The sequence below is a fragment of the Dipodomys merriami genome, unplaced genomic scaffold, assembly GCF_024711535.1.
Source record: "Dipodomys merriami isolate MVZ:Mamm:240054 unplaced genomic scaffold, mDipMer1.0.p SCAF_19, whole genome shotgun sequence".
Taxonomy (NCBI): domain Eukaryota; kingdom Metazoa; phylum Chordata; class Mammalia; order Rodentia; family Heteromyidae; genus Dipodomys; species Dipodomys merriami.
The window spans coordinates 19,384,218-19,405,641 of record NW_027203270.1 but is presented as its reverse complement, the minus strand read 5'-3'; the positions used below and the strand labels follow the sequence as shown (position 1 = coordinate 19,405,641).

General features: G+C 40.3%; 1 protein-coding gene across 2 annotated transcripts in view; it reads left to right on the top strand.

Moving 5' to 3' along the window:
* Positions 1-21,207, top strand: part of Akap10 (A-kinase anchoring protein 10) — a 69,037-nt gene extending 47,830 nt beyond the window's left edge. For both annotated transcript variants that reach the window (XM_070027614.1, XM_070027615.1), the window contains 4 exons: positions 918-1,000; positions 8,980-9,032; positions 9,984-10,079; positions 19,884-21,207. In XM_070027614.1, coding sequence (XP_069883715.1) covers positions 918-1,000; positions 8,980-9,032; positions 9,984-10,079; positions 19,884-19,889 — 238 coding nt within the window. In that variant the 3' untranslated portion in view covers positions 19,890-21,207. The remainder of the gene's footprint in view (positions 1-917; positions 1,001-8,979; positions 9,033-9,983; positions 10,080-19,883) is intronic.
* Positions 21,208-21,424: the final 217 nt, after the last annotated feature.

Genomic DNA, 21,424 nt, shown 5'->3' with positions numbered 1-21,424 from the left:
CCAGTGGTAGAGCTCTTGCCTTGAGCTGAAGAGCTGAGGGACAGCGCCCAGGCCCAGAGTTCTACCCCCTCCCCCCGACCTACCCCCCCCCCCAAAAAAAAAAAACAGTAACACTTAATCTTTTTTGTAGGGTTAGTATTGGAGCTTGAAGTCAGGGTCTTACATTTGCCAAGTACTCTAAACTTTCCCATATCCTCAACTCAATATCAAACATAATGTATTTCTTTTTGTTGTTTTGAATTTTTTTTTTTTGGTACCAAGGCTTATACTCAGAATGCCATGCTCTTCTCAGCTTTCTTGCTCAGCTGGCACTCTACTACTCGCGTTAGCCTCCCTAGTTCTTAGATTACAAGCATGTATCGCCACACTTGGCTTTTTCTTTTGAAAAGTTGTCTTGGCTGTTCTTGTGTCTTTTTGTGTGTGTGTGCACTTTAGAATAATGAATTATCTATTACTCTGTCAAGTTTACCAAACCTTAGGATTTTTTAATGCAATTACATTAGATTACTTTGCTCTCTGTGGAGGAAAGTTTTATTTTAAATATGCCCACTTAGAATAACAGAAAAGCAAGCCATATGCCATTGGCTCACGCCTGTAATCCTAGATACTCAGGAGGCTGAGATCTGAGGATCGTGGTTCAAAGCCAGCCTGGGCAGAAAAGTCCGTGAGACTCCTATATCCAATTAACCACCAGAAAACTAGAAGTGGCACTGTGGCTCATGGTAGAGCTCTAGCCTTGAGTAAAGACCTAAGGGGCAGCACCCAGGCCCAGAGTTCAAGCTCCATGACCAAAAAAAAAAAAAAAAAGAATAACAGAAAAGCTATAAATTGTGTTTCTAGCTTCCTAGATTTGGATAAGATACTTAAAGTTGATTTTGATTGTTAGCAGTTATATTCTTCTTTTCATCCTTATATAGGAAAATGACATTTGGAAGAGTCAGTGACTTGGGGCAGTTCATCCGAGAATCTGAGCCTGAACCTGATGTAAAGAAATCAAAAGGTTATGATAACTTTATGCTTCATCTTAAGCCTTTTCTTGAAATGTACTCACTGGTTGCCAATTAGAGGTTAAGCTGGTCATACCACCAAGTCTTTTTTCTTATGCTTATGGTCATAGTAAGTGAAAAGGCTTTGTATAAGTCACAAATTTATAAAAGTTTCTTCCAGCTAGGCACCAGTGGCTCATACCTGTAATCCTAGCTAATCAGGAGGCTGAGATCTGAGGGTCATGGTTCAAAGCCAGCCTGGGCAGGAGAAGTCCATGAGACTCTTATCTCCAATAGACCACTAGAAAAATGGAAGTGGGGCTGTGGCTCAAGTGGTAGAGCGCTCACCTTGAGCTGAAGAACTCAGGGACAGCACCCAGGCCCAGAGTTCAAACCCCATGACTGGCAAAAAAAAAAAAGTCTCTTCCTCTGAATGTAAAGTTACTGAACTTGCTTTCCCACTATAGAAGGCACAGCAACACAAGAAAATTCTGTTCAGCTGGACACTGGTTGCTCACACCTGTAATCCTAGCTACTCAGGAGCCTGAGATCTGATGATCACTGTTCGAAGCCAGCCCAGGCAGGAAAATCTGTGAGACTGTTATCTCCAGTTAACCACCAGAAAATGAGAAGTATTACTATGGTTCAAAGTGGTAGAGCAAAAAACCCTTGAACAGAATTGCTTAGGGACAGAACCCAGGCCCCAAGTTCAAGCCCCATGACTGACAAAAATAAATAGGGGCTGGGAAGGTGGCTCAATGGTAGAGAGCTTGCCTTGCATGCATGAGGGCCCTAGGTTCGATTCCTCAGCACAACATAAGCAGAAAAAGACGGAAGTGGCGTGTAGCTCAAGTGGTAGAGTGCTAGCTTTGAGCTGAAGAGCCGAGGGACAGTGCCCAGGCCCAGAGTTCAGGCCCCAAGGCCGACAAAAATAAATAAATAAATAAAAATAATAAATAAATAAAATAATCTTTACATTGCCTAATGGCAAAATACCAAATCTGGATTGGCCTTCGGGGTTTTTTGACCCTTTATTTTGTTAAATTTTCTCAAAATAGCTACAGTATGTGTAGAAAATATTAATAAGTTTAAATTTATATCCTTTTTTTTCAGTCAGCAGAGGAGCAGCTTGGTCAAGTCTAAGAATTAGACTGAAATCTTTTCTGACAGTACATTCTTTGTAACTAAGTCTAGGTTCCAAAGTATTTGGTTAACAGGAGATTTTGTAAAGTGTGGATCTATTCTTTAAGATTGATCCATTGTTCATCTTCCTACAAAATTTAATAGGACTGTATTTCTGTTATGATTAACTTATTTTCTTAAAGCAACATCAGTTGGCTAATCAATTTTACCCTTTATTTTGATAAATAATCTATGGGTTACATATATATTAACAAAGTAAGCAAAAAATCTATCAGTTGTTGAAATAATTTAGAACAAAGAAGGGCCTCATTGACCTTACTTATATTAGTTGCTATTTTATCAGAAATGTGTCAGGTGGGGGCCGGGAATGTAGCTTAATGGTAGAATGCTTACCTCATATGCATGAAGCCCTAGGTTCATCAGTACCACACAAACAGAAAAAGCCAGAAGTGGCACTGTGGCTCAAGTGGTAGAGTCCTGGCCTTGAGCAGAAGAAGCTTAGGACAGTGCCCAGGCCCTGAATGTAAGCCCCATGACTGGCAAATAAATAAGTAAATAAACAAAAAAGATTGTTGTGGACTGGGACACTTCAACAGAATTATTTTTAAAATTTTAAAAATCAAGATTAGAAGAGTGGTTTAAGTGATAGAGTGCCAGCTGTGAGCAAGCAAGCTGAACAAGCTGAAGTCCCTGGGTTCAAGTCCTGGTAACTGTTAGGGGGAAAAAATGAATAGAGGATGGAGCTAGAAATCTTGGCATGTCAGGAGATAAGACCAATGTAGCTAGAGTGAGTGAGCAGAGGAATGAATGGTAGAAGGTAAGTGAGAGATCATGGCAAGGACTGGAAATTACTAGGGACCCTTGAAGGTTGAAATAGGAAGCAATGTGATATGACAGATGCATTACATGGATTGTTCTGGCAGTCATTTGGAAATAGACTATAAAGTTTAAAAGGAGAAGCAGAACATTCTTGACAGGGATCAGTAGATTAGGCTGGTAGTGGAGGAACAGTCAGATTTTGAGTGATGTTTGATAATTGAGGAAACAGGATTTTATCTCTACCAGAAAGTCTGTCCATCAAGTTATTTATGTAACCAAGACCCATCTACATAAAATAATGAGAGGAATTTGAGTAGTTTAGTTAAATACATCCATATATGGTGGTACTTTCTTTGGTTGTCCAGATGTCTCAGCAAAGTATATTTTGGTAGTGTAGGAACATAGAAATTGAATTCACTTACTCATAAGATGTTTAAGTGGTTCTTGTGTTCCATGTACCAAGCTAGATGCCAGAGTTATAAATAAGAGGTATAGTCCCTACCAAGCTAGATGCCAGAGTTATAAATAAGAGGTATAGTCCCAATCAGTTTTACTCTCAGTTGGTTCCTTTTTTTTTTTTTTTTGTCATGTTGCTTGAACTCTTGGTCTGGGCACTGTCCCTCAGCTCTTCAGCTCAAGGCTAGTGCTCTACCACTTGAGCAACAGCACCACTTCTGGTTTTATCTGGTGGTTAATTGGAGATAAAAGTCTCCCAGACTTTTCTGCCTGGGCTGGCTTTTAACCATGATCCTCAGATCTCAGCCTTCTTCGTAGCTAGCATTACAGGTGTAAGCCACCTGCGTCCAGCAGTTGGTTCCTTTTTAAGACTCTGACCTGTTAAACATAACAGTTCAATTAATCTTCAGAATGCTCAACCTTCTGGACTTTCCTTATTGTGTGGTTTACTGTATTCTTTGTCCCCTTCATTTTTTGTTTTTGTTTTTGTTCTTTGGTTGGTCGTGGGGCTTGAACTCTGGACTTGAGCGCTGTCCCTCAGCTCTTCAGCTCAATGCAAGCACTCTACCACTTGAGCCACAGCACCACTTCCTGTTTTCTAGTGGTTTATTGGAGATAAGAGTCTCATGGACTTTCCTTGCCCTGGCTGGCTTTGAACCGTGATCCTTAGATCTCAGCCTCCTGCGTAGCTAGGATTGCAGATGTGAGCTGCCGGTGCCCAGCTTCCCCTTCATTTTTTATAAACTGGAAATTACACATTTTTTGTTAAAACAGATCATAGGTTCTGTTGGATATAGTGTTTTTAAGAAAATTCTCTATAATATTGGAGTTATAAATTAAAATGTTACCTGAAAAGACATACAAAAACAAGAACAAAAATGTAGTTACTTTAGAGAGTAGGTCTTTTACTTTATATCTTTTGCCTCTACTTTATGAAATGTAGACTGGTAAAATACTGTATATTTATTTCACTGCTTCATCCACTCCATTCTTTACTGTGTCCCCTTCTGGAATCTACAAAGCTCTGCTTGGACTATCTTGTATGTTGCAGTTTCTTCTTTTACAGGCCTCCCAACATTGCTTTTTCCCCTGCCGTGGCTTTCATGTAGTGACCGACTTTTTCTTCTTACTATTGTCTCTTCACAGAGATAGCCACCAAAAGAATATTTCTTTACTTTCTCACTTATTTTCTTTTTTTTTGGGGGGGTGGTGGTGGTCTGCTCATGGGGCCTGAACTCTGGGCCTGGGCACTGTCCCTCAGCTCTTCAGCTCAAGGCTAGTACTCTACCACTTGCCACAGCGCTACTTCCAGCTTTTTTCTTTTTGCTTATGTGGTGCTGAGGAATCGAACCCAGGGCCTCAGGCATGCAAGGCAAGCGCTCTACCACTGAGACACCTTCCCAGCCCCTCTCACTTATTTTCTAAAGCTTTTTTTTTTTTTTTTTTTGGTCATGAGGCTTGAACTCAGGGTCTAGGGTGCTGTTCCTGAGCAAGATCTTGTGTTCAAAACTAGCACTCTCCCACTTTGAGCCACAGTGCCACTTCTCCTTTTATTACTCATATTTGAATACCTGTTTATGGTCTGTTTCTCTTTTATGGCTAGAATACTACATCTCTGAGAACAGGGATTGTTTATTGTACTTGGTTCTATATTCCTTGATTCTAAAATTATACCTACCACACATGGTAAGCACTGAGTATGTATTGCTTGAATTAATTGATCCTGAAGAATTTCAGGAAGATTAACTGAATAGTTTTTTAAAGTCCAATGTTTTGTTTTTGTTTGTTTGTTTGTTTGTTTGCTAGTCCTGGGGCTTGAACTCGGGGCCTGGGCACTGGTCCTGAGCTTCTTTTGCTCAAGGCTAGCACTCTACCACTTGAGCCACAACACTACTTTTGGCTTTTTCTGTTTATATGGTACTGAAGAGTCAAACCCAAGGCTTCCTGGATGCTAGGCAAGCACTCTACCATTAAGCCACATTCCCAGACCCTAAAAGTCCAATTTTTTAAAACTTGGTTGGACTGGTACTCTTGTTGGGATAGCTCTCATAAGCCACTTTATATATATATATATGTAGCTTGATCTTTCATATTTTATAGGAATCAGACACAAACACATATGACTTCATTTCTTTTCTTTTGAAATCCACTTTCCTCTTGCTCTTAAGAATATTCTTAGCCAGGTGCTAGTAGCTCACACCTGTAATCCTAGCTACTCAGGAGTCTGAGATCTGAGGATCACCATTCAAAGCCAGTCCGGGCAGGAAAGTCTGTGAGACTCTTTTTTTTTGGGGGGGGGGGGGTCCGGTCGTGGGGCCTGAACTCTGGGCCTGGGTGCTGTCCCTCAGCTCTTCAGCTCAAGGCTAGCGCTCTACCACTTGAGCCAGCTTTTTCTTTTTGCTTATGTGGTGCTGAGGAATCGAACCTAGGGCCTCAGGCATGTAAGGCAAGCGCTCTACCACTGAGCCATCTTCCCAGCCCATCTGTGAGACTCTTATCTCCAGTAAACCACTAGAAAACCGTAGAGCGCTTGCCTTGAGCTGAAGAGCGCAGGGACAGCACCCAGGTCCAGAGTTCAAGCCCCATGACTGGCAAAAGAAAAAAAATTCTTCCTTCTCAGACCCAAAATGGTGGATATTGGTATTTTTAAGCTTATATGGTTCTTAGATGATGGCTTTGTGTATACTATCTTCCCCAGCCTCAAATGAAGAAATAGGAATAGGGATGTTGTGAATTGTTAGGGGTGGTATAGCAGATTGATAGCAAGATAGCAAGTACAGGGCTTTAATTCACAATGCTGTTTTCACAATTATTGCAGTTCTACTGCTTTCTTCTGCCTTCCTTGCTAAGGACAACTGGACAGAATGTGTGTTGTTTGCCAGCCTATAGCTTTAGCTTGGGTTTTAAAACCCTAGTAATAGATAGATAGGGTATATATCTCAGATGTTCCTAAGAATATGATAACTTTGATTTCAGAAAAGACAAGGTGAAATAAGTGGCTACATCAAAATCATTTAGGAAAAATCCTAATAAAAAGAATTATGAAAGATGTAGGCTTGTGTCACTATATTGGAATCCCTCCCAGGGCCTGGATGGACTGGTAGAGACGAAGTACTCTAGTTGAAAGAACCATTGCATTCTCTCTTAAGGAACTTGCCTCCTTATTGTAGGCATCAGGGATTTCTAAGCTGATTATTGACCAGATACATTCTTCTGGCAGCAGAATGAGAATTAATTACAGAGGAGAAAAAACTGATATTAGGGAAACCATCAGGCAGTAGCATTAATAGTAATGAGAAGAGATTTGGAGTTAGTAGTAACAAGGAATTAGAAGGTTGGAATTAAGGACACTAACAAGGCTGAAGTCAAAAAATTGGAAGCTAGCCAGGTGCCGGTGGCTCACACCTGTAATCCTAGCTACTCAGGAGGCTGAGATCTGAGGATCACGGTTCAAAGCCAGCATGGGCAGGAAAGTCCAAGAGACTCTTTATCTCTAGTAAACCACTAGAAAACTAGAAGTGGTGCTGTGGCTCAAGCCATAGAACGCTCGCCTTGAGCTGAAGAGCGCAGGGACAGTGCCCAGGGCCAGAGTTCAAGCCCTATGACCAGAAAAAAAAGAAAAAAGAAAAAATTGCATTTCAAGGCAGAATGTGGTGATAGATTTCATGTATACATGAGTAAATGAGGAAAATAGGTTTGAGGAGAGTTTGTTTTTCTTTTTGAAAAAGTAGATAGGAGACAAATGAACTTAGATGAGGCAATGAGTTCAGTCTTGAAAATGTTACCTTTGAAGTGATACTAGATCATAATTATTGATATGATGAGAAATAAGAGATTTCCAAAGTATTTGCATATGTTACCTTTGAAGTGATACTAGATCATAATTATTAATATGATGAGAAATAAGATTTCCAAAGTATTTGCATATTAGAGGAAGTTAAAACTACAAGAAAGGATGAGATACCTCAAAGAGAATGTGTAGAAAAGAAGACTGGTAATGTTATCTTGAAAAGCTCTGTGTTAGAGGTGTGGGGTGGACAGATGAGGATTCAAAGTTAGCTGGACTGATAGAAGAGGAGAGATGCGAGCAAATAGAAGGCTGCTAGCAGTGTGACTACAGATGCAGATGAGCTTGCAGAGAGCCATGTAGCAGTTGAAGAGCCAGCTGAGATTTTAGGCAGAGCATTTATATTATGGCCCTTATTAGCTCTGTTTGGCAGAGCAAGCCAATATTCAAACCCTGTCTACAGTAAAAGTTACTGAAAGAAAAGGATTTCGGTTATATTTTTTTCATGAATGTTATGCATAGTATTATCTCAATGAATTAATCAGAACCATGCCTTAAGAAATAATCTACTAACATTAAGTTGGTTTAAGGAAAAGCTAGGAAATGAGCCTATTCTGTCTGTGTATCTATCTATCTATTTATCTATTTTTGTGTGCCAGTCTCAGGGCTTAACCTCAGGGTGTTGTGTTTTGGCTTGTTTTTTTCCACTCAAAGTTGATCCTCTTAGCTGGGCCCTGATGGCTCACGCCTGTAGTCCTAGTTACTCAGGAGGCTGAGGTCTGAGGATCATGATTCAAAGCCAGCCCAGCAGGAAAGTTTGTGAAACTCTTATCTCCAATAAACCACCAGAAAACTGGAAGTGGCGCTGTGGCTCAAGTGGTAGAGTGCTTGCCTTGAGCTGAAGAGCTCAGGGACAACACTCAGGCCCAGAGTTCAAGCCCCATGACGGACCAAAAAAAAAAAAAAAAGCTGGTACTCTTAATCACTAAAGCCACACCTCCACTTTCAGCTTTTTTTCTGGTTTATTAGAGATAAGAGTCTCCTGGACTTCGTGCCTCGCCTGACTTCACAATGCGGTCCTCAGATCTCATTCTTCTGAGTAGCTAGGATTATAGGCATGAGCTACCAGCACCCAGTGTATTCAGATCTTTTGTAATATATAAGTTGTGTATATTGTGGGATTAAAGGCTAGCTCAATTGTCTGGCAGTTCTTTAGTGTCCTGAGAAAATGTGTCCTTGTACATGTTAGAAAGTTGAGGTACTCCTTGGCTGGGATAGAACGTGGCTATTTAAAACTCTTCTCTTGTGCACATAATTTTTATAGACCAGACATCCAGCTTATAACAGCATAAAATACTAGCAAGCACTTTTGTATAGGAGCTTCTCTGGATAGTTAATGAGTGAAAAGATAATGAGTGAATTGACTTCTCCTGATATGTTGGTAGATTCTTACCCAAAACTGACATTCTCTTTAGGGTTTAGTTTTGTTTTTAATGTTTGTTGCACATCCAGCATTGGATAATAGGATAGTTTCTTTCATCAGGTTAGAGTGGAAGAAAATCTGTAACTCTGAAATCGTTGTTTAAAAGCATTTTCAACCTTTATGTTTGCAAATTAAATATCTGTCGTTGAAGAGATGCAACCAGTTTTTATTAGTGGTTCCTTAATGTTTTTGATGTGATCACTCTAGAGAAAGAAATGGCTAACGGTAACAGCTTTTCAATAAGAGCATTTTTTAATGTAAAATTATGCATGAAATCATTATTCAATTTTGGCTTTGTTTACTAGGCTCCATGTTCTCACAAGCTATGAAGAAGTGGGTACAAGGAAATACTGATGAGGTAAATTCTACTTTTAGTGTGAGAGTTATAAGTATTCCCCTTATGTAAGTCCAGCTTCACATTTTCTCATTTTGAGTTCCTACATTTAAGCAGCATGATACATCAGTGCTCTCTTACTCAGGTTGTAACAAAAAAGGCTGGGCCCTTCTTAGCAACTAACATTTGCCTTGTGGTGACAGTGAAGGTGTCTGCAAGCCAGAGACCATGGAAGAATATTCCCACAGTCAAGTTTTTTTTTAATTTTAATTTTATTGTCAAGGTGATGTACAGAGGGGTTAGAGTTACATAAGTAAGGTAGTGATTACATTTCTTGTCTAACCTGTTACCCCCTCCCTCATTTTTCCCTTTCTCCCTCCTCCTCTGCATTCAAAATTCCATCAACCAGCAGGTATCTGTCATTGGTGCAGAAACAGAAACCAAAATGTTTATTTTCTGTCTAACAGTTTTACTTTTAGAAGTAAAACTTTTGCTTTTTTAATAAGTTCATTGAAAGATGGTTGTAGAAAAAAGTTATATTTGACCATCTAACAAAGGGTCATGTTTCTGTATAGTAACTGACTCTGTAGCACAGTAAGTAACATGTTAATAAGTCATAGCTGAGGGCTGGGAATGTGGCTTATTGGTAGAGTGCTTGCCTAATATGCATAAAGCCCTGGGTTCCATTCCTCAGTACCACATAAACAGAAAAGGCTGCAAGTGACATTGTGGCTCAAGTGGTAGAGTACTAGTCTTGAGCAAAAGAAGCTCAGGGACAGTGCCCAGGCCCTGAGTTCAAGTCCCAGAACTGGCCAAAAAAAAATAGCCAGGGGGGTGCCTAAATCCTTTCATACATGGGAAGATACTTTTTACCCAAATGATGTGCATATACACTTGTATTTAGAGCACTAATTACATGTATCTTGATGCTTCTAATGAATAACCATTATCAACAGCTTGGATTACTTCTTTTAGGCCCAAGAAGAGCTAGCTTGGAAGATTGCTAAAATGATAGTCAGTGATGTTATGCAGCAGGCACACTATGATCAACCATTAGAGAAGTCTACAAAGGTAAGGAACACTATATTTTGACCTAGCTTGTGTAAAACTGAAAAGACTTTTACCTTTCAGGTATTGAAACATAAAAAAGGAACACAAGGTACTCTATATTTGCCTTTGAAGGGTTAACAGTTATAGCAATTGCCTTCTCTTTAAAGTGATGTAGTTCACTGCTTAGAAGCATTTTCTAAATCAGTGGAAGAACCCAAATAGAATCCAGCAGATTTGCTGAGTTGAGGAGTCAGAAAGCAAAGCTTAGCTGGGCTTAGGTGGCTTATGTCTACCTAATACTAGCTGTGGAGGAGACTGAGATCTGAGGATAGTAATTCAAAGATACCTTAGGCAGAAAAGTCTCTGAGACTCTTTATCTACACATAAGCACCAAAAAGTTGGAAGTAGAGATGTGGCTCAAGTGGCCAGAACATAGGCCTTGAGTTCAAGCTCCAGTACCAGCGCGCACACACACACACACACACACACACACACACACACACACACACACACACACACACACACACACACACACACACACACACACACACACACACACACACACACACACACACACACACACACACACACACACACACACACACACACACACACACACACACACACACACACACACACACTAAAGTAAAAGTAAAGAAAAAGAAAGTAAAATTTGGAAATTCTAACATAACCAGAGTTGGAAAGATATTTGGAGAGGTCCCCTCAAGTCCTTGGCCAAGTACTAATCTGTATCTGTTGGGTCAAAATGTATATATCTGGGGCTGGGAAGGTGGCTCAGTGGTAGAGTGCTTGCCTTGCATGCATGAGGCCCTGGGTTCGATTCCTCAGAATCGAACTTCCAGCAGAAAAAGCTGAAAGTGGCACTGTGGCTCAAGTGGTAGAGCCTTGAGCTAAAGAGCTGAGGGACAGTGCCAAGGCCCAGAGTTCAGGCTCCATGACCAACCAAAAAAAAAAAAAAAATGTACATGTCCAAGGAAAGAACCCCCAGAATTTAGTGTGAATGATACCTGGAACCTAGAGTTAGGAGTAGTTCATATTCCCTCTAGCCAGAGTAATACAGAAAGCACTGGTAACTATGGCTTACTACTACTAGTGTAAAGCACCTAAAGCAAGTTTTGAGAACAAGATGTTTGAATGGTAGACCCTAGTTACAAAAAGACAAGTTTTAAAAGGATCAGTTATTACTCTGTAAGTAATAACTGTATACCAAAAACCAAAGTTCAACCTTCTTTTTAAAATAAAATTCACTGGGCGCTCTCACCTATGATGTGTACATTATAAACCTTAAAAGCAAATACTAATGTGGCTGGGAATATTGCCTATTGGTAGAGTGCTTGCCTAGCATACATGAAGCCCTGAGTTCAATTCCTTAGTACCACATAAACAGAAAAAGCCAGAAGTAGAGCTGTGGCTCAAGTGGTAGAATGCTAGCCCTGAGCAAAAGAAGTTTAGAGACAGTGCCCTGAGTTCAAGCTCCAGGACCAGCAAAAAAAAAAAAAAGCAAACATTAAATGATAAAGCTAGTAAGTAGACCACTAAAGAGATATTAAAAACTAGTGCCTAAAATAATAGTGAATCTTGTTTGTTAAGGCATGTGATATAGAGAGCAAAGGGATCTGGGTTTGAGGCTAATTCAGGCAAAAAGTTAGCCGAAACTCATCTGAGCTAACAAGCTGGGTATGATGGCATGCACCCGTAATACCCCACCTACCTGGAGGCATAGGTAAGAGGATAATAGTCTGACTCTGGCCCCTGACAAAACACAAGACCCTATCCAAAAAATAACTAAAAACAAAGAAAAGAGTAGACCTAGAGGCATACCTCTAGTGGTAGAGCACTTGCCCAGTAAGTACAAAGCCCTGAGTTCAAAACCTAGTACTGCCAAATTTAAACAACAAAAACTGAATCCAAAAGATATAAAGGAAGAAAAAGAACCAGTGAGACAAGATGACAGATGTAAGCCCGATCATATTAATAATAACTACATTAAAAGCACTGGTGGCTCATGCCTGTAATCCTATCTACTCAGGAGGCTGAGATCTGAGGATCACCGTTTGAAGTCAACCCAGGTAGAAAAGTTTGTGAGACTCTATCTCCAATAACCTACTCAGAAAAAGCCAGAAGAGGCATTGTGGCTCAAGTGGTAGAGTGCTAGCCTTAAGCACAAAAAGGCCTAGGCCCTGAGTTCAAGACCAGCAATGAGAGAGGGCGGGTAGGGAGAGAGGGATGGAGGGAGGGAGGGAGGGAGAGAGAAAAGAGAGAGAGAGGAGGGGAGAGAGAGACAGAGACAGAGGAGAAAGAAAGAGGCATCAGGTACTGGTAGCTCATACCTGTAATCTTACTTAGGAGGTCTAGAACTGAGGCTTGTGGTCCAAAGCCAACTTAGGCAGAAAAATCCAGGAGACTCTCATTATCGCCAGTTAACCATTAAAAAAGCAAGCTCAAGTGATAGAGTGCTAGGGGCTGGGAAGATGGCTCAGCGGTAAAGTGTTTGCCTTGCATGCATGAGGCCCTGGGTTCGATTCCTCAGCACCACATAAGCAGAAAAAACCAAAAGTGGTGCCGTGGCTCAAGTGATAGAGGGTTAGCCTTGAGCTGAAGAGCTAAGGTACAGCGCTCAGGCCCCGAGTTCAAGCCCATGACCAGCAAAAAAAAAAAAAAAGATGATAGAGTGCTAGCCTTGAACATGAAAGTTCACCTAGGCTCTTGAGTACAAGCCCCATGGCTGACCAAAAAAAAAAAAAAAAGAGAGAAACATTTTGAACAACTTAATGCTAATAAGCATGAAAGCACATTCAAAAAGAAATAGAAAACTTGAATAATCCTGGTTGGTTGGTTGCTTGTTTTGTTTGAACTTTGAGCTTGGGCACTGTCCTTGAGCTTTTTTGCTCAAGACTAGCACTCTACACTTGAGTCACAGTTCCACTTGTGGCTTTTGGGGGGGGGGGGCGGGGGAGTTAATTGGAGATAAGAGTCTCACAGTTTCCTGCCTGGACTGGCTTTGAATTGCAATCCTCAGATCTCAGCCTCCTGAATAGCAAGGATTCTAGGTGTGAGCCACTGGCGCCTGAAAAACACTGCATTTATTAAAGAAATTGAATCTCTAGTTAAAAACTTTTTCATAGAGCTTCATGCTCAGATATAATTTTAAGAAAAATAATAGCATTTCTATAAAGTTCCAAAAATATTAGGAGAGCACAGTATTTCCTAACTCATGCTGTGCAGCCAACACTGAAAATCAAAGACATTATAAGTAGAGAAACTGTAGTTTCTCTTATGAACATACATGGAAAATCCTTGACAAAATGTGAGAAAACTGATCCAACAATACAAAGAAAGGATAATCTGGGTATTGGCAATTCATGCCTATAATCCTGACTACTTGGAAAACTAAAAATGGGAGAATCATAATTTGGGGCAAACCAAGGCAGAGAAGTTCACAAGGCTCCTTCTCAAACTTTAACTTGGTACAGTGGTACATGCTTATAATTCTAAGCCACAGCCAGCTTTGTGAAGGTCATAGTTTCATACTAGCTCAGGCAGAAAATTCGACAAGATTCCATCTCAATAGAGGGAAACTGGACACAGTGGCACATACCTATCATCTTAGCAATAACAGGAAACTAACAAAGCAACTTGTGGTCTAGGCACACACTGGGCAGGAAGCAAAACTATCTCAAAATTAAGCAATTGAAAACAGGGCCAGAGCTGTGGCTCAGTTTGGTAGAGCACCTGCCTTGCAAGTCGCTTGTTCAGGTTCCAATACCACCAGGGGGAACAAAAAGAAAAAAGAAAAGAAAAGGATAACACCTAATGAAAACTAGTAATTGACTCAAGTGATTGAGCGCAACCCATATGGCCCTGAGTCCCAAGGAGCATTAGCCATGTGTGGTAATATATGGGTTTGTTAGTGCTTTTTTTTTTTTTTTTTTGCTCTGTCATGGGACTTGAACTCTGGGCCTGGGTGCTGTTCCTCAGCTCTTCAGCTCAAGGCTAGTGCTCTACCACTTGAGCCACAGTGCCACTTCTGGTTTTCTGGTAGTTTATTGAGTAAGAGTCTCACAGACTTTTCCTGCCCAGGCGGCTTTGAACCATGATCCTCATATCTCAGCCTCCTGAGTAGCTAGGATTACAGGTGTGAGCCACCAGTGCCGGGTTTTGTTAGTGCATTCTTAAAACCCAAGCACTGACATTGGACAGTCATAAGAGATCAGACTTAACTACATACTTTTTTTTTTTTTTGCTAGTCCTGGGGTTTGAACTCAGGGCCTGATTGCACTGACCCTGAGCCTCTTCCATGTTCAAGGCTAGCATGCTCTATCACTTGAGCCACAGCACCACCTGTGGCTTTTTCTGAATAGTTTATTGGAGATAAGAGTCTCACAGACTTTTCTGCCTGTGCTGACTTTGAGCTGTGATCCTCAGATCTCATCCTACTGAATAGTTAGGATTATAAGTGTGAGTAACCAACACTGGGTAAAAAACATCTTTTTTTTTTTTTTTTTCCTGTCAGTTGTAGGGCTTGAACTCTTGGCTTAGGCACTGTCCCTCAGCTCTTCAGCTCAAGGCATCTACCACTTGAGCCACAGAGCCACTTCTGGTTTCCTGGTGGTTTATTGGAGATAAGAGTCTCACGGACTTTCCTGCCCAGGCTGGCTTTGAACTGTGATCCTCAGATCTCAGTCTCCTAAGTAGGTAGGATTACAGGCCTGAGCCACCAGCACCTAGCTGAAAAACATCTTTCTAAGAGTTGTATCCAGAACATGTAAATAAGCCTTGAATTCTAAAGACTCTTTGTTTTTAATAAAAAATTATTTTTTTTTCTGAATTTCAAAAGGTTGTGATGAGGGACATGTTTCAGTTTATAGGCTGATGTTTTTTGTTTTTTGTTGGTCATGGGGCTTGAACTCAGGGCTTGGACCCTGTCCCTAAGTTTTATGATGAAGGCTAGGTCTCTACCACTTTGAGCCACAGCACCACTTTCCAGTTTGATTTTTTTTGGAGGTGGGGGAGAGGGGTAGCGGTCGTGGGGCCTGAACTCTGGGCTTGGGCACCGTCCCTCAGCTGTTCAGCTCAAGGCTAGTGCTCTACCACTTGAGCCACAGCTCTACTTCCGGCTTTTTTTTTTCCACTTATGTGGTGCTGAGGAATTGAACCCAGGGCCTCATGCATGCAAGGCAAGCACTCTACCACTGAGCCACCTTCCCAGCCCTTGATTTTTTTTTTAATGGCCAAAAGATAGGAATAAATACTACACAAAGAAGATAAATGAATAGCCAATACTGATGTGCAAGAACCCCAACATCATTAGCATTAAGGAAATGCAAATTAAAGTCACAAAGATATTTGACTTCATACTCAAAAGAATCACTTTTATTTTTGTTTGTTTGTTTGTTTGTTTATTTTGTCAGTCCTGGAGCCTGAACTCTGGGCCTGGGCGCTGTCTTTCAGCTCTTCAGTTCAAGGCTAGTGCTCTACCACTTGAGCCACAGCTCCATTTCCAGCTTTTTCTGCTTATGTGGTGCTGAGGAATGGAACCCAGTGCCTCATGCATGCAAGGCAAGCACTTACCACTGAACCACCTTCCCAGCCAGAATCACTAAAATTTAAAAGACTGAATACAAAGCTGGGCACTAGTGGCTCACTCTTGTAATCCTTAGCTACTCAGGAGGCTAAGATCTGAGGATCTCAGTTCGACGCCAACCTGGGCAGAAAAGTCTGTGAGACTCTTTATATCCATTAAACTATTCAGAAAAATAAAACAGAAATGGCTGTGGCTCAAGTGGTAGAGTGCTAGCTTTTAGAACAAAAAGGCTTAGGGACAGCACTCAGGCCCTGAGTTCAAGCCCCAAGACCAGCAAAAAAAGACTGAATACCATGTGTTGTCAAGGACATAAAACAATTTGATCACTGATGGGAATGGAAATAGTATTATCACTTTGAAAAAACACTTTGGGAGCTTAAAGCAAGACTCATCGGTAAGCCACTTGTCTAGCAAGGATTAGGCCCTGAGTTTAACCCTAGTACCTTTAAAAAACAAAAACAATTTAGCAGGACCAGATGCTATGCCAGTAATCTTAGCTACCTAGGAGACAGAGATCAGAAGGATCCCCATTCTGTACCAACATAGGGGAAAACATTCATGAGATCATTTCTCAACCAAAGAAAAACAATAAAAACCCATCTGCTGGAAAGTATCGGTAAGAAATTCCTGGCCACTCTGAATAAAAAGCAAGACAGTATTCAAAAGATAATGAAAACAGGGGTGAGACTCTGGCTCAAGTGGTAGAATGCCTTTTTAGCAAGTTCAAGACACTGAATTTGAACCCCAGTACTACTGAAATAAAACAGTTTGGCAATTTCTTAATGTTAAACAGTTGTGTTTGTGTACTAGTACCAGACTCCAACTCAGGAACCTCATATTCTCAGCTTTCCTACTCACAATTGGCACTCTACCACATGGGTTATGCTTCTAGTCCAGCATTTTGGCAGTTAGTTGGAAATAGAATCTCAGACTTTTCTGCCTGGGCTGGCTTTAAAACATCAGTCTTTCAGGTCTCACCCTCCTCTAAGTAGCCAGGATTAAAAGAGTAAGCTACCAGCACCTGGCTCAGAAATGTTTTGAAGTTCTTTTTTTCATGGGCTGGTGATGTTCCACAGAGAAACCTCTTACCAGTCTCTTGTCTTTTAAATTAAAGCTAGGCCACCAGTTATCCAGGAGCCAGTGTGACAAGGCTAGAAGGGACTTGGGATTCTTCATTATTTTAAACCCCTCCTTGAATCCTCTTTTCAGTACAATATTGTGCCTTCAGGCATGTCTAGTTTTCTTTAGCCCAGAGACACTTCGTTTTATTTTATTCAGAGAAGCAATCAAATTTTTCTATTGAAGTTGAGCTTTAAAGATAGTCACTGGCTGATTAGATGTACAACAGTCACTGAGAACTGCTTCTAAAATGAGCTTTTAACAAGTGGTGTTTTCACTTTTTTACTTCCCTTCCCTTTACCACAGGTATCAATGCTACCTCCTCTTCTCTCTCCTATGTTCTTTTTGTTGTTGTTGTTGTTGGTGGTGGTGGTGGTGGTGGTGGTGGTGGTTGTGGGGCTTGAACTCTAGATCTGGGCACTGTCCCTGTACTGTTCACTTCAAGGCTAGTGCTCTACCACTTGAGCCACAGAGCCACTTCCGGCTTTCTGGTGGTTAATTAGAGACAAGAGTCTTACAGACTTTCCTGCCCAGGCTGGCTTTTAATTGAGATCCTCAGATCTCAGTCTCCTGAGTAGCTAGGATTTCAGGCATGAGCCACCAGTGCCTAGCTTCTTCCCTCTTTTTTAATCATGTATTTATAGAGGTTGTGATGATAGTGGTGGTTTTTAAAGTACTAGTTTTAGAAGGAACAAATTAATTGTGTGTGATCAAACTACCATCTTTTCTTGGAGGTCAGACATCTATCATTGTTACTGGAATTCTGACCTTGTGAAATCTAATATTCTGTTTCTCTGTAGCTTCACAAACTAGTTCTGATCTTACCTTTGAGAGCCACATAAAGCACCTTCTTCAAGCCAAATGTCCTTAGTTCCTTCTAGTTTTATTTCTTCTTAGTTTATTCATAAAGACTTAATGTGATAGGAGAATTTCTGCTTATATCCTTAAACTACTCCTGCATTATTTACGTTACACAGAAAGTTTGAATCAGGAAAAATATGTCCTTATGAATCCTTTATTTTAACTTTTTTCTTTTTGTCAGCCATGGGGCCTGAACTCTGGGCCTGGGTACTGTCCCTAAGCTCTTCTGCTCAAGGCTAGCACTCTACCACTTGAACCACAGCGCCGCTTCCATCTTTTTCTGCTTATGTGGGCCTCATGCATGTGAGGCAAGCCCTCTACACTGAGCCACCTTCCTAGCCTTATTTTAACTTTTTTATTGTTATTATAAAGTTGATGTACAGAGGAGTTATAGTTACATAATGACTCTTTATAAAAATTATTTTTTATGTTTATATGGTACCAAGGAATCAAACCCATGGCCTTATGCATGCTAGGCACTCTACCACTAAGCCACATTCCTTGTCGGATGAATCCTTTAAGAAAAAACTGTGGTGTGGAAGCACAAAACCAAGTCCTTAATCATGCTATGTGAACTATACTCCTCACCCAAAAACTATGTTTGATAACATCCATACAACTTTGGCCCAAAGACTATGTTTGATGACATCCAAATACAACTTTGGGTAGATTGTAGTTGCTTAGGTACAGTATTACCCTTTCCCTGCTAGCTGTCTCACCTTTTTTTGGAGAATTATCATTACAGATGTTGTATTAACTGAATTTTTCACTGAGCTTATTTATACAAAAGCTCTGTGTACTGTTGCAAACTATCCTCTTTTCTGTATAAGTGTAATTGTGTTTGTCTATATTTATCTTCTGGCTCAGTTGAACCTAAAATAGTAAAGAACAAGCTAAAGGTGTATAAAAAAGTGTGAAGTAGTTATTTTTGTGATTCCTCATGTTCATTTCATTACTAAATATTTTGACAATAAAATGTTCAGCCAAGCGCTTGTGGCTTGTGCCTGTAACCCTAGCTACTCAGGATAAGAACCAAAGATCAGAACAAAAAAGTCCATGAGATTCTTATCTCCAATTACCAAAAAGTCGGAAGTGGAGCTGCCACCCAAGTATTAGAATGCTAGCCTTGAGCAAAAAAGCATAGAGATAGTACCTAGGCCCTGAGTTCAAGCTCCAAGACCACCGCAATAAAAGAAAAATGAAAGAAAATATTCTTTATAAACCATTTTGGAAAACACATATTTAAAATTCAAGCTTTTTGTTTTGACTTGTATGTTCAGATTTCTTTATCAGGTACTTTTCATTTTTAAGTTATATTTTGTTTTTTGAGTTTGCTTGGCTTATGTTTGGCTTATCAGGGCATCTGTCCTGCCTATACTTTAGGAATCACAATGAGTGAGTGAGTGAGTGAGTGAGTGAGTGAGTGAGTGAGTGGTGCTGAGATTTGAACCAAGGCGTCCTGAATGGTAAGCTGGTTCTCTTCTGATAAGTTATACCTCCAGTCCTTGAGTCCATTTTTAGGTAAGATGTGTGACTTTCTGCAAGTGGCTTTTCTTCTTCAGTGCCTTATTTTCTCATTAATAAATAGAGATACTGAACATAAAAACCAAAACAAAAAAAAAAACCCTTCTAGCCGGGCGCCGGTGGCTCACGCCTGTAATCCTAGCTACTCAGGAGGCTGAGATCTGAGAATCGCGGTTCAAAGCCAGCCCGGGCAGGAAAGACCGTGAGACTACTATCTCCAATAAACCACTAGAAAACCGGAAGTGGCGCTGTAGCTCAAGTGGTAGAGCGCTCGCCTTGAGCTGAAGAGCTGAGGGACAGCGCCCAAGCCCAGAGTTCAAGCCCCATGACTGACAAAAAAAAAAAAAAAAAAAAAAAAACCCTTCTAATTCTCATACAATAATTTTGTGAGTATGAGCAGTCTTAAACCTATTCAAGATCATTCAGTCTCTTTAGCCCATATTAATCTCTGCTTTGAACCTCCAGCATTTAATTTGCCCATACAGTGTACTTGAACTTACAGTGTGAATAGATACCTAATGTCATTACTGAATTGTTTAAGGAGCATGTCCAGTCTCACAAATACTATGTTTGTTCCCTGGTGTTAAGTAAAGGGAAAGACTCAGTGTCCTTAGCTTGATCTTACTAGCTACCAGATCAAAGATTTTTTACTCTTTGTAAAGAGTACTGTACTGATACTTTACCTTACCTTTTTCTTTTTCTTTCTTTTTTTTCAGCTATGACTCAAGACAACACATAAGGAAATCTGCTTTTGAAAAACAAGAGAACTTTCTCCTTTGGTTGGAATCTTCAACACAGCCAATGAAAACAGAGCACTGTATTCGAGTTCACTGGTAGATCACTATTGGTTCCATGAAAGAATAGGAGACAATCCTAAATTTCCACCATAATGCAGAGTAACATATAGACACAAATGATGCACATGATATTCACACAGTGAGTCAAAAATACAAAGTGGTATTGTTGACATTATTAGAAATTTAATAGTTTTCCAGTGGCCAGTAGTCCACTTAGGATAGAGTTACCCACTGGGACAGGGACCACATCTTGTGAGAGGTAGATAACCACCGAGCTGGTATTTGATGCACATTCTTGTAGCAGGAATCCTTTCCTGGCAGTAGCAGAAAATACGTGGCAGAGGTGCTTGCTTTGTCTCCTAAAATAACCATTTCAGTTCTACCCACAAAAAGCCAGCCAGCTCCAAGTGGCAGTATGGGGCCAGCAGCTTAGAAAAAGGTAAGGATTCTTACATAGTGTACTGCACAGAGGCACATATTTAGAAGGAAACTGACAAGGCACAAGTCAAGCTTCAGTGACGTTATCCTTCTCTTTGGTGGCAGTATGCAATTTTGACATTATACTTGCTTCTGAGATGCAGTATCCTTACAAACAGTCTCTCCCCTGCTAACAAAAAGGGCAAAATTTGTTTGAGCATTAGGACTTGTTCCTCTGGAATTCTGCACTCCAGTTGCCGGGAAATGCAATGATCACTCCAGTTTTTCCTTGAACAAAATGGTTATTTCCAGATTGTACTTTAAAAAAAAATAAGATAGGGAGAGAGGCCTCCCCCTTCTTTGCTATGAATGGGAAGTGTGCAGTTGGTCATTTTCCTTTCTGTCTTCATGACAGTGTGGGACACTTTCTCTCCTTCTGCTTAGTTGGCTTTGCTTCAGAACTGCACAGCCATGGTCAGGGCCTTCTAGTTGGCAAGCACAGTCCACCAATCTTCTCTTAGGTGTTACTGCTTTTACTGAGACTTTACAAAAATAAAAATGAATATATATACATATATATATATATAAGTATATAATTATCACCTCTGTCCTTGAGAAAATCTTGAATGAATAGAGAATTTATTCCGTTGCAATATTGATTGTATACAGGCACACCGTTTTATCAACAGAAGAAACAAAAAGGCTGTGTATAAGTTTTTGGTACTATGTACCACCTCTGTTATTCTTCTAAAGTTGAAGTATTCATGTACTTAAACAATATTCTATTTAATTGTGTTTGATTTTAAATATATAAATATGAATTCTATTTAAGATGGTGTCAACTTTTTGCTTTCAGGGTATCTGTGGTTCTTTGGTTGAAATATATCGATCTTTCCTAATAATAACACTTGCTTTACAAAAACCCAGAACATGAGCCATTTAGCCTTGTGTTCAGAATGTAGGAATAGGGCTGAGGTTTTTATTAGGTATGTATGTTGTGATTAGCTCATTTTGTTGTTTTAACAAAATATTTCTATCCATTT